The sequence below is a fragment of the Varanus komodoensis genome, unplaced genomic scaffold, assembly GCF_004798865.1.
Source record: "Varanus komodoensis strain SLA01 unplaced genomic scaffold, ASM479886v1 scaffold38, whole genome shotgun sequence".
Taxonomy (NCBI): domain Eukaryota; kingdom Metazoa; phylum Chordata; class Lepidosauria; order Squamata; family Varanidae; genus Varanus; species Varanus komodoensis.
Window position 1 is genome coordinate 7,338,995 of NW_025335909.1, and position 13,728 is coordinate 7,352,722.

General features: G+C 50.2%; 1 protein-coding gene across 1 annotated transcript; it reads right to left on the minus strand.

Moving 5' to 3' along the window:
- Positions 1-1,391: 1,391 nt before the first annotated feature.
- MORN3 (MORN repeat containing 3) lies at positions 1,392-11,952 on the minus strand. The gene is made up of 6 exons (XM_044440861.1): positions 11,600-11,952; positions 9,374-9,529; positions 7,836-7,993; positions 6,813-6,972; positions 4,231-4,415; positions 1,392-1,555 (listed from the first exon to the last, which is right to left on the minus strand). Exons 1-6 carry the CDS (start codon positions 11,601-11,603, stop codon positions 1,460-1,462), a joined length of 759 nt encoding a protein of 252 aa, XP_044296796.1. The 5' UTR covers positions 11,604-11,952; the 3' UTR covers positions 1,392-1,459.
- Positions 11,953-13,728: the final 1,776 nt, after the last annotated feature.

Consider the following 13,728-nt stretch of genomic DNA (forward strand, 5'->3'; position numbering starts at 1 on the left):
AGCTTCTTAATTAAAAGAGGGGGGCTCAAAGCCCTGCCCTTTAAGCCGGACATGGACGGACTGACTGTGCTTATTGGGCAAGAGGCTGGACAGAGCACTTAAGTGTGTGCTCAGATGCACCCACTTCTGCTACACGCTACACCCTAGCATTAAAAAATGAAAACTCTCGTCCACAAACCCCACCCCCTTCCATTGCTACTGAGAACTGCAAGCTTCACTTAACCGGTAAAATGGATGCTCATCAAAGCTTTCCATAATACGAAGGGTTTGTTCTGGCAGGGCAACCCCCAGTTCATTTGATATTTGAAGGCAGTGGCTGGCAGATTCTAGCGCATGGTCTCCCATGAGCTGCACAAATCCAGGAGTGCTCCTGAACCTCTTTCTGCTCAAGGGCTGAATTCCACTTCAGAGATGCTCTGAGAGGCCGCATTCCTACAGTGGGCAGGGCTGGGGACAACATGGAAGTATATTTTAGCTTGAGGGCACAATGCTCTGGTCTCAATCAGTGTGCGAAGGCCCACAGAGTGTTCCAGATGCCGGTCAGAGACCGTTCTGACCCCACTCCTCCTCCTCGCAGAGAACCGCCGTTCTCCAAGGCCAGCCACAACGGCTACACTGCCATGCTCAGGAGGAGAAGGGGGGGCTGCAGAGGCCGGAATATCCACCGCCCTGTATCCTCTTCCAGCCTTCCTCCCTCTCACCCCAAACCATTCCAGCTAGTTGGAAGAACCACCAGAAAAACTCCACCTCTCCTGCTTGGCACTGGCAGACCAGAAGCCTCCGGGTTCGGGGGACTTTGGTGCCTCACCGCAGGACTGCACCCCAAGCACTCTTACTGCCAGTAACGGAGCCGTGGGAGAGACACTGGGGGGGGGGGTCACGCTCTGAAATCACCAATCAAGTGCAAGGGACCGCCTGGGTGCTGGATGGTCAGATTTGGCCCCTGGACACGAGGCTCAGCATCCCTGTGCTACATCCGAGTGCTGAACGCCCAGAAGTGCATCTTGAGGGACTAGAAGAGCGACTCCGAGGTGTTTTCGAGCCAGTGCTCAAGCACGGGGGCAGCTGTCGTACACCCGAGCCACTGACCAGGGCGCACTGCAGGTGCCAGGAGCGGAGGGTCAGGCCTTCTGTCTGAAGCATGCCCTCTGCCGTGGAGCCATGGCCACCCCTGCCAAGGGCCTACCACACTGCTGCCGTCAAGCTACAGCTGCCGTCCTCCCCCAGGCTTTGGCCTGGCCTTCCTCCGGAGGGAGCCAGGCCGAGGAAGACTGTGCTAAATGAAAGCAAAGGGATCACCAGCAGAGGGGAAACCCTCCCGCAGGCGCCGGATACCTACACTTGGGAGTGGCACTGAGAAAGAGCCCCCCCCATTGAATAGAGGTGGCCGTTCTGGTGTTTGGCTGCACAGGCTAAAATAGGAAGGGAATGAAACAGCACAGGGTGGGATTGCCAGCGGTCATCTTTCTTTCTGAGTCTGAACGTATAGTTCTTTGACATCCTCCAGCTTCTGGATCGCATCTTCTAACACACCTTCTGGATCCATCAGCTCAATCTGGAAAAAGAAACACAAGGAAATGAGAGCAGTGCCCGCTCTTGCATTTCTCCTGGTCTAAAGAGAGCGATGGACAGCTCCTACATGGTCCAGTAATTACAGGGCCCATTAGTGGTTAAAAGGTATCTATTAACCTAAATTGCTCATAAAAATACAGGTACAATATCTCAGCACTTAGATGAATTAGTTACAAGAGAACTCTTTCACATGTTTCAGAGTTCTGTGTTTACACATCTAATCAACAGGTCAAACAATTAGCTGGCTGAAACTACAAGAAAAAAGGCAGCAAACCAGTAGAGACTGGAGCTTCCACGGGAGTGAATGGGGCTTACTTCTGAGTAGTCATAAACAGAATTGTCCTGTAAGAGTTCTTTAATTTAAAAAAAAAGAGTTCTTTAATTGTGTGACAACTGTTGAACGTATCGCTGATTTTTTTCATCCTGAAATGCAGTGTACAACACTTTGCATTTATACAGCTTTCTTCAAAAGTTTATTTTAAAATGTATGTCCCGCTCTTCAAACATGTTTCCTGAATTTGGAGTACTTCCCATTAGTTCTTACAAGAGGTTCAGTTCTGCCCCTATTCTCAAGATGAAGAAACCAAAGCAGAGGGAGAGATTTCTGCAGCAAATCTCACCTGTGGCAACCTTGCAGGTGTGGACTTGGGCAGAACCTTGAGTGTCAGCATCACCAGCTCTCAGCTGATGCTCTCAGGACAATGCATGCTGACCAAGCAGCTTCAGCCCTGATGGGGAACTCGGCCCATCATTCTCTCCGTTGCTTTGCTGGGAAAAAGGAACCTGTTCTGTCTTGGTCAAACTCTTCCTTTGAGGGAAGACGAGGGAGGGAGGATGAAAGAGGCTTATTTGCTCCCCACCCCGCATGACAAGTAAAACTGATAGAAAACGTGAAGAATGCCATGCACAGGGATAGCTGAGCTTCCTGCGGCCATCAGCAAGTGCAGCAAGAAAAGGCATGTGGGTGGAATAGATTGCAATTCCTTTGCACAGACCTGACATCTGGTAAGGAAAAATGGTGCTCTCTCTCTCTCTCGTTGGCACCAAGAGTGGCTGGAATGGTTGCTTTACACACCCACCTTGCCTGGGTGAGTTTTGGAAAGTCCGTTAGGGCTTTGGACTGTGGGGAGAGGGGAATGCATGTTCTAAGCAGACAGAATTGCCAAGTTGTGCCTCGTACGTAACACAAGATGCTGGACTGATCTTGTTTCAAGAATGAGAACGCTTCTGTGTCCGTATGTCTGCACCGGTGTGATAACTGACTCAGTCCTGGCTCTATTCTGCGTAAGTGCCTTTAATACTTATTATCCCAGTTTGTGCCTGCTTAACTTCAGCAACTATCCAGGTAGGAAAGGTACATGGTAAATAAAAATATATTCCAGTAAGTAGAAAGCATATTCCTAAAGTTATGTGTTTCCAGCATACTCTTCTCCCAAAGGAAACTTAGCACCCTGAATATCCCACCTATGGGCCAAAAGGACACTATTGCTCAGGAAAATAGTCTAGTGAAAAAACAAGGCCTGGATGCTGATTGTGTAAACGTGCCCTTGTAAGGCAAACATTTTGGAGTTATAGTCACCCAGCTCTCTTCAATTATCCCTCCGCTATTAAGTTCAGAATGCTCCCCCTCAACCTTCCTGCAACAGAAACCAATTAAAGTCTGTTCATTATTCATACTGTGCCCTGGGCTGCATGTGATTACAAACTTATCAAGAAATATGCAAGCACCAGGACACTTGAGCCATCCAAAAATAACTGAAGGAAGGAGACCTGGGGGCAGGGGGCATAATATAACCAAATCCAGTGTTCCTTGGGCCTGGAATCGGACCAAAGCCACTTGCCAAGGTCTCTACAGCTGAGGAAACTTATGGAAAGAGAAACACAAACACTGAAATCCGCCACAGTGCCTGCAACAGCAGTAAAACATGACGCGAGTCGAATGTTGCAGTGGCCTGTCAGACCAAGGGGGCCTCTCCAAGGGCGCAGCGCATTTGTGGTCTTGGAGGCACGCTGGATTGGGGCACTGGAGATCCGGCTTCTAGACCCCACTTGGCCATGACGTGGGTGAGCAGGGACTGTCAGCCTAGCCTACCTCATAGGGTCACTGTGAGTACAGGATCATGTATGATACCTTGTAAGCGGGGAAAGTTAGGATATAGATAAAATGTAGATAATGATTATGTAAGCCACCTTGGGTTCCTCGCAGGAGAAAAACAGGATATAAATATAATAAAAGACAATTCCAGGCATTAGTAATATGTGCGTGGAAGTGATTCAGCAACCAGGATAGGAAGCAGCCTTTTCCTGCAGTCAGTTAATTTTGGGCAGGCTTTCTGAACCTGCCCCGCTTCAGACAACTCGGACTGCCCCTCCCCTCATCCTGGCTGGGAACGGTGGGAATTGTAGGCCTACACCTCGGGAGGGCCGGTACCAACTATCCTGAGCAAGCTGAAGCAGTGGTCCCACCCTGTGCCGGGCAGCGTCCCCTCTGGGCCTCCGCTCTCTGAAGCTTTTCGGCAGGAGCCGTGGGCAAGGGTCTCGGGGTCCCACCGAGCCAGCACTGAGGCGGGCCGCTGTCTCCTCCGGCCCGGCCTTGCACAAAGAAAAAGCACAATGCATGCCAGCTAAGGGGCAGGACCCGGACCGGCTGCACCCTACCTTTGGGATTGGATACTTCGTGGGTGCAGGTGCCTCGTCGCGGCCAAAGTCGATCATGGTCCCACATTTGGGGATATCTGCCACCCAGAAGCCTTCGTAGAGCTGCCCAGAATCCAGGTAGATGAACTTCCCCGGCCCATGCTTCTTCCCGTCCTTCCAGCAACCTTCGTAGCGGTTTTCGTTTTCTGCAATCAACACAGACACCTTTTTTTACATTTTTTAAATATGCATGTGTTTGTGACATTTCCATATTGCCCATGAGCTGAATCGCTATCTGATCGGCAAGACAAAATGTAGAGCCATAGGATGCAATAAGCGAAATACCATAGCAAAACTTTGGCTTGAAGCAGACCGGACAAACCTGAAGAGGCAGCGGAGACAAGCGCTCGACAGAGAGCGCCGGTTTGCACTTTCATCAGGCAGTGCAGCATTTCCCATCAACGCCTCTGACTCCGCGATGCTCTGATGTTTCTCTGTGTTGGTTCAGGTGGTGGCGCCCCACTTATGGAATGCGCTCCCCAGAGAGGTCCGCCTGGCACTGTCGTTATTTGTTTTTCGGTGCCAGGCCAAGACCTTTTTATTTAAATGATATTTTAATAATTGTTAATTTATTTATTGGTTTTAAATTATTATGCCAGGATGTTTCCAGTTTTAATATGTATTGTACAGATATTTATGTACACGTTGGAAGCCGTCTCGAGGCTTATGTGAATGGGGCGGCATACAAGAATTCCAAATAGATAGATAGATAGATAGATAGATAGATAGATAGATAGATACAGGTTTAGCCGGGCTGGGCCACTTCCAACCCTCCAGAGGTGTGTTGCTGGACTGCGACTGCCACGTCCTGCCATTGGCTGTGCAGGGCAGGGTCAAGTGGGGTCAAGGGGACCCCATGCGGCCCACCCCAGGGCTAGCAGAGTCAAGCTGTGGAGATGCTCTTAAGCGCTTTCCCTGGGAGGGCTGCCCAGTGAAATCAAGGAAGCCCATTTCCAAGTGCTCCTGACCCAGAGGCAGCTTCAGCTGCAAGGGGGAATCTTGCTTTTGCCCCTCCACTCCTGCGTAGGGCACCCTGGCCAGGGCAATGGCTAAATGGACCTTGTTTTCCCATTTCTTTGAAAGCTTTTTATCCTGCCCTTCAGCAATGCATCCGCTGCAGTTTACAAAAAAGAAGATAAAATGCAAACCATCAAAGCAAAGTGTAGCGCCTGGCTGTGTGTTCAAATGCCAGGAGGCAAGGCAGAGGGAGGTGGAAGAGAAATGTTGCCTGGAGCAGAAATTAGAGACTGGCAGCTTTATCTGGAGAGGCAATTCTGTAAATGGACCACAAAACTGAGAATTCCCCTCCCTTACAAGGGAAGTGGGATGCAGTGCTCTTTGCAGCTTTACCTATCCTTCTACCCTAAATCACTAAATGCTTTGTAAGGGATTTGAATGACCAAGGGGCACATTCCATCCACATGGTTTGCCATAGGAAACTTGCAGGGAGGTCGAAACCATCATATATTCATTACCTAATTTTAGCTTAAGGAAACTCCAACCAGCTCTGAATCAGTTCGGGAGTATCCCATGCACAAGGAATGATTTGGGTACATACTCTGTCACTTGGTGCCTGGGACCCCCAGAATTTTAATGCTGATGCATTCCAGCAGCAGTGCCTCTGGGCATGTGCAAGGTGAATTTCTGTGATTGTTTAAAACACACTTCCCCTGGTTTTCATGTCCACATTCCCCTGCTATCTGCAAATGTGTATTCAGCACTGCTTCATTTAAAAATTAAAAGAGGGTTTCTAGAGCAAAGGTAGCACCTGAATCCTACCAACCTGGGGATGCTGAAAGTTGGATGGACTTGGCTCCTAGACAGCGGGGTAACTTGAGTTGGGTCATAATGGACATAATTTGGGCAGACTGTAAAATGGTCAGCAGGGGATCAAATAATATAATGATCGTTATTAAAGTCGCATTCAGGGACAGTGGACAGTGTGGCAGGAGAGATTCTTTTATCGCTCCATCCACATCTTACCTTCGCAACAACCCTGCACAGCAGATTAAGATGGGAGAGTGATGGGACTGTGCTACCGGGGGGGTGGGGGTGGGGGGGGGCGGGAGGCAAAGGGGGCAGGGGCTAAATGCCAGAAATAACAGGACCTTACGGTTTAAAGCTCTTACTGCCAGTCAAGCAGCCTCAGGAGGGGCATTTCTACCTTTTATTTTATTTTTTTAATTTTATTTAAAACTTTTGTAGACCGTCCCATTACTGAAGTCTTGGGACAGTTTAACAATAGAATGGAGGCAAAACTGCACAAGAGCCAGGAACTCTAAATACTGAGTGATCAGGATTCCATTTGAGGCTAATCTGGCTGCAAGTTTTCTGTTACGTACCCCTAACTCTATCAAATGAGATGTGTAATAATTTGTCCCAGTTTGGGAACTGGGCAGCTGCAGAAGAGGCTGCTTGAATCCTGCCCCAGGCATCAAAATCACTGCTTGGGGCACCCCCTGGGCGAAGGGGACCAGCCCTGGAGAAGGGGGTCGAGGGAGGGACATCTGAGCCACTGCCAACAGACAGGGGCTGGTACTTACTCAGGCGGAGCAACCCTTGCCCTCCCGGCTTGTCCTCGGACCACTGGCCTTCATAGATGGACCCGTCCACGTAGTACATTCGTCCCCAGCCATCTCGCTTCCCCGCACGCCATTCTCCTTCGTAATAACTTGAAGCTGAGTAAAACTTAATTCCGTAACCCTAAAATTAGACAATACTGACGGTCATTGACATCAGTGGCTGAAGAGGCAGTCTGATACATGCATGTGTGTATGCGAAGTCCTCCCTACCATTCTTAGCGACCCCCAGAACCTTCCTCGTGTTTCCTCCGAGGCTTAGACAGACCGAGGAAGGTCAGCCAGCAACTCCTTGCTGATCTGGCCCATAAAACCGGAACGCGTTCACACACGCCACTCCAGGGCTGCTGCCCCATCTTCAGGAGAGCAAACCGTGCCCATTTGCCAGTCAAGGAGAGGATCCCAAAAATGCCACAGATTCTCCCTCCAGGTGGAGAGTGGGACCCTGTGGATGTTGGTGGGAAATCAGTGCAGGCTCCAGATGTGCAGGAAGGGGGCTCTGGGAAAGATGCCTGCAGCAGCCCCCTGCTCATGGTTGGTCACCCCCCCTTCTCGCAACGGTCTTCTGCCTGTTTCCCTGAGCCACTTCTGCACTGCTCCACCTTCTCGGGGGGGGGGGGGCGAGGCGAGTGGTGCTGCTGTTCCTGTTGTGCCTGTTGCTGCTTATTTGCCAGGATAAGTCCGAGGGGCAGGCCGTGGAGACGCGGAGGAGGCCAAAGGACTCCAAGGGATGGTAATAGGGCCCCCACTCGGGTGGGGCTGTGGCAGGAGTCAGGGAATAGTCTCTGCCCTCTGTGAAACTCTCACTTGGCCCAGGAAAACTCAGCAGGACCTGTTTTCATGGGCAGAACAATATCCAAGAAGTACTACCGCTTAGGGGTGAAGTGCTGTAGTAGCTTCCCTATTTCTGAGACTGTAGTTTCCGATCTCATGCTGACTTTTACGGAAGTAGCTTTAAAGGCAATGTTTAGCAAGAGCATGACCTACCCACATTTTGTCATTTCTCCACCAGCCTGAATACACTTTCTTATAATCTTTTGTGATGGGGTCAGGAATACTGTATGTGCCATATCCATCTCTTTTTCCGAATTTCCAGTCACCGCTGTAGATTGCGCCAGTTTTCTTCCATGTCTGTGTGCCTTTGCCTGGCAGTGGAGCAAAATACCAGATTCTTAATAAAAATATGACTTTTGCAGCTTAAAAGAACATCGGGACTTTGTCATGTTAAGTCTGCGGTTTTCAAACTGTGTGGGGCAGAGGGAATGGCCATAGTAAGTCACAAGAAAACATGAATTGGAGTAAGGGTAGAATATTCACTGACCACAAGATTTGCCCAGAGCAGTCTTGGGGACATCACAGCCATCTTGTTCACACACATCCCAGAGAAGGTCCAAGCATCCTCATGTTTCTGCTCCCCACATTTTTGTTGGGCTAAATCAAGGCAATTCCCCTTAGTGACTTTTTTCCAAAAAGGCCAACACAGGGAACTCCATCTTGGGTATTCCGTAGTGGCACGACCTGGGCACGATCTTAGGGCCAAAGTCCAGGGTTATGTAGGCCAGAGGGGCTGCTGAATGGCCTCCCAGAGAGTAGCAGTAGCAAAGGCAAACTCCACTGTATTCACTTGTGCTGGGATTTAAATAACGTTTTAAATGAATCTAAAATGCTGGACTGCACATGCTAGATACAAACTTAACCAGGGCCGGCTTAACATGTAGTTTTGTTCTCATGGCGGCAAAAGAAGCTGCAAACATTTAAGGCTCGTTGGGCTGACGGCGGGAAGACAGAAATGTTCAGAAAGGAAAGAGCCCTGTAGGGTCCAGCTTCCCACAGCCTGGGTGGTTAGTTTGGGCACACTGGAAGTTGCAGGACTTTTGTCTCGACCAAATCATGCATAGGATTGTGCCCTAAATCCAGAATCTGAAATTACATGGGCATGCTACTGGCCCCCGCTTATGAGTGCCCAGATGAACTGCCTGGCTGCTGCAGGAGGCGGGCAAACCTTGTGCCTGACCCATCGAGACGCCTCTTACATAATCCAGCTAATCTTCTTTGAACCTTCGCTCTCCTTTCTTTCCCAGAATGCTCAGTGCAATAGCCAAGCCTCGCAAGTGAGCTCACAAGAACTGCTTGCCTGAGAAACATCCTTCCACCGGCCTGCACCGCAGCCTGCCTTGCCCCGCCTGGGCGTGGAGGAACAGCCCTTCCCTCCATGGTGACCGACAGGCTGGTGGCAACATTTGCCTTTTACCAAGTGGACTGGCAGAGGAGGGAGGCCTGACTGACCCTCCTCTGTGAGCAGCTCCCATTCACTCGCACCAAGCTCCCGCTCAGCTCAGGTGGCCCAGTGGGTTGCTAAATACAAGGCTGTGATGGCCTGACCTGGGACAGGTGACATTTTGTCTACCTGGCTTTTGCCTGGCACACCTACCCCTGAGAGGAGCTCTGTGCAACTCAGAGGTTTGCATCCAGTGCAAGCAAGGGCCTGCAGACACCCTCCTTCCGCTGCCGTCCGTCGTTCTTACCATGTTTGAGGTTGTCCAGCCATTCTCCAGTATAGCGATCCCCATTTACAGCATAAACTGTATGCCTCAAGCCACATTTCTGGGCCTTCCTGTCCCATTCATGCCAAAGAGGGTCGACTATCCTCGGATACTTGACGATGGGCATGCTCTGGTTACCTGGAATGGGGGGAATCAGAAACAGGCAGTGAGAGCAGAAGAAACAGCAGGTTCTGCTGGAAGAGGGCTCATTCGAAATGTTTTAAATAAATAAATAAAAAATCATTCATTCATTTGAAAGCATGGTGTTTTATTACAATCGATGAGTTGTTGGTCTAAGAACTCATCGTCAGATATATTAAATATCAATCAAAACAAAGCATAAAATTAGAAGTAATGTAAGCTTGAAACACGAGCTGCAAAAGAGGGGATAAAGAGGTTAGACTGCTAGAGCGCCTCGCGGAGTCTTTGTGAGACAGGGGGACCCAGACTTTTGTGTGAACTAACCTGGAGATGTATGCAGAGTGCAATCTACCCGTGTTGACACACATTAGTCTAACTACTACCTTATCAGTTCTCATGGATGTTACTCTCGTGGGGTTCCGTGCTTTTTCACAGCTTCTCCAGCATGTGTCCTTGCAGATGGGTTCCCTGAGACATCCTTCAGCGGAGCAGGACCTGGTCCACTCTGCCCAGGCTCCCCGCGAGGTCACAGTGACATCACGCACAATCCTGGGGGCCAGTTATTGTGAGGCATCCGTCACCCAGGACAGTGGCCTGCAGACTGTTTCCCGCTGCCTCTGCCCCAAGCAGATGGCCAGGCGGGGTGCAGATGGCCAGGCGGGGTGCAGAGCCCGGCCCGGGGACTGAATTCCGTTGCAGAGACGCTCTTGGGGGTGGTCTGCCAACTGTGGGTGCGGCCCAAGGCAAAAGCAGCCCCTCACCCCAACACGTGGCCTCTCTTAGCTCAAAGCTCTTTAGTGCAGAAAGTCAGGCTTGGGACAGGTGCTTCTACCTTTTAAGATGGGGGTTGGGGAGCACAAAAAAGCAGCCACCCAATATGTGGTCGTGTGTGTGGGACATGGCACCCATTTCTGCAGGCAGTAGTCATCTTCTGGGGAGCCCAGAGGACACAATCTGGCTCCTGCGCTGCAGATTCTGCGGGGGGGGGGGCAGCGATGTTCCCGGGGGAATCTTCAAGGAGATGCTGCCCAAGGCACCCTCTGCCCAGCAGCTGTCCCTCTTGCACAGAGGCAGGGAATCCCAAGGATCCTGTTAGAACAGGTCTTCCCCAGGAAGTTTTAGGAGAAAGCCCAAGATTTCTTGGTCCCCTGCTCACTGCTCACACTGGATCAAGACCACCTTCCCTATTTGACACACTGGGACCCACTTCGACAAGGCACACGCACTGTGCAAATGCACTATGCACGGGGGGGCTTGCCCATGATAGTTCACTGTGCAAACAGTGTTTCTTCCTTTTGATCGAAGGTGCGCTGGAGCAGCATCACTACATGATAATACAAGACCACTGTCCAAAATTCACCTGAGCATCTGCAGTGGGTGATATGGGAAGTCTAGACAAGGTTCATTAGCACAACAGTTCCCAAACTTCAAAATTGTCAGCCGTCTTGGAAGACCACCGAGTGAATTTTCTGTGTGTTCACCAGATTCAAGCACATACAGAGCTCATATTTTAAGCACTACAGTCTTGCCAGCTTGCTGCTATGGATGCAGCTGCTTTTGTACGCAAAGTTCTGTGAAGTCAGATTTTCATGTTTTGTCTGCTTTAAGGTTTGGGATACATCCTGCTTTGATCTTTGCATTTGACCATCTTGGCTCGCACTGGTTTCCGTTTCGGGTGGAGGCACAAAAATATCAAAAACTTTTATACTGAGTCAGACCCAAGGTCCATCCAGCTCGGTAGTGTTTCACTGCTGTGTAGCAAGGGCGTTCCAGCATTTCAGGAAGGATTTTCTCCAGCCCTGCCTGGAAATGACTTGGATCGACCTGGGTCCTTTGCATACAGACAACATGCTTGCCCTTGATTGGGAGGCCAGCCAGCCACTCAGGGGCCATGATGGGTGTTGTCCAACACCTGTCTGGAGGACACCAGATTGGGGAAAGCTGGGTTAAGGGCTGGGATCCTCCCACTGAATCCTCCATCCTCTGTCCTCTTTACCTATCCGAAAGGTCATCTCACCCCCCCCCCCAACGCAACACACACAACCTCGGTATTCTTCTAATACTTGCCCATGATTGAACAAATCCAGTGTCAAAAGCCTTCTTCCGAATTATGTCAAGCACATCTGTAGAATCAATCCTGTAAGAAACAATGGAGTCAGATTCTTTATGTTTGTCAGAGTAGAAGTGTTGTTAAGAGCAATCAGAAGACACACGTTCAAAGCAGGATATCATGGGATGGTCTAATCATGACCTAGGTAGACTCACCAGGGGAGATCCTGTAAAACAGAGGCTGACCTTTCAGGAAATGTTCCTGCAAAAGCAAGGGCTGCTTTTGAACATAATCACAGAGGGTTAAATGGCGAACGGGGTTGTGCAGGCAAAGACGACCAACCTCTGTTCACCGCAGCGGCCGAGCAGTCCCAGGGCAGCAGAAGGGATGTTGTGTTTGAGCACAGGACGGCTGCACAAGCGTTCCCTGTGGCCAAGGTAGCCATAGCAACACAGACAAGCCATTGCAACAGAGCAAGTCAGAGACGGGCTGGGGAGTGTTTGACCAGTGGAAGCTGAATTTGGTTGAAATCTGCTCCTTGTAGGGGTGGGGGGCAGAGGGGCTGCTCCTTCTTCGGAACTATGCTGGTCTTGTGCACTTTTGCAGGTGAACTGGAGGGAAACTCAGCATGACTCCGGGATCTCTCTCTCTCTGGTGTTGCTTGCATAAAGGCAGATGTTTAGAGACTGAAAACAATGCTTCTTTGTTATCCTGCTGCCTGAAGCCATGGCTTAATTTTGCTTCACAGTAAGGCTGGCCCTGTTTCAGAGGAAACAGACAGACAGACAAAAAGCTGAAGAGATTTGTTCTTCATATTTTTTAAAGTCCAGTAAGACGGCAGTGACTATTCACACGTCATTTTTTCCACCCACAGCCCACTCACTCCCTGTCCTCCTGGTGCGGGTGGCATTTTGTAACTGCATTCTCAAAGAAATTCGGAGGGCGGAGTAGCCAGTGGTCTTATTCATTTGGGATGCAAACAGGACTCCGGGCCTTTCTCAGGTCTGCTAACTGGGTCTTTGAACTGCAAAGACCAGTGACTGAACCAGTAGCCTTCCTTCTGGTCTCTCCCTCGGGTTTTGTTTCTCAGGGACAGAATGTTTAGAGAGGATTAGATGCAGGACTGATAGGCAGGTAAGTTGATAGCCAGATCGCTACAGAGGCCACCTGTTCTGGTCCAATGCCGCCACCTGGTGATTGCAAATAATAATCAGCTTTTTATTTTTAAACAAACTAACGAAAGAGTAGAAGTTTTGATGGTGCCAGTTGCTGACATCTGCCACGGCTGCAACTCCTGGCACTTTTCTGAGGAAAAATGAATGGAGCAAGAGCAGGCCAACTCTTCAAGTGGAAGTTGGACAGAAACTTGCAGTGATGTTGGGTTGAATGGGGTGCGATGGGGGTGTGAGCTGAAGGTCGAGACTCTTCCCTCCGTATGAGGCACAGTTTGACGCAAGCCAAGCCACCATTTCTTTCCATTTCCTTTTCCCCACTGCTGCTTGCTTGCAGTTTGCAACCTGGTTGTCTTTTCTGCCTCCAAAGGGTCTCTCTTTTCCTTAGTTTAGGTTGGCTCAAGGAATGCAAAGGTGAGGAAGGTTCACAGCTGACTGCCCGAGGAGGTCAAGTTCAGCCTGGCAGCAGGAGCCCAAAATATTCTGTGGCCTGAAGAATAAGAACAGAATGCTGCTTCTCTCCCTACTCATGGACGCGTTAAATCACGCTTCAGCACTTCAAGGGGAATAGACCCTTCCTGCACTTGAAGGCCGCCGAAGAAAGAAAAACATGGGAACACAGCGAGAGCCGTAGGAACGGCCACTGACTCTGCCGGGTCCGATATTTGGCTTAGGTGAGGTTATTAAAGAACTGGGGCATTTAGCAACGCTCCTTCTGGAAGGCAAATCTGATGCTACGTCACTATTTGCTGTTGTCCTTTTTCACTGTGAAGTGTCCAAAGAAGGAAGGCCTGTTTTGAAATGGCCCCGCGTTCTGCTCATCTCCAGACCTTCGAGGCAACTCGGACGCAAGTGTCAACAGGGGGCCCCATTGTGCCACTGAAGAGAAATGCCCGAGCCCGGAGGCCCGTGTCCGCTGGGGGGGGGGGGGGGGACACACTCTGGGTCGCAAAATGTGACACATTTTGGGGGGT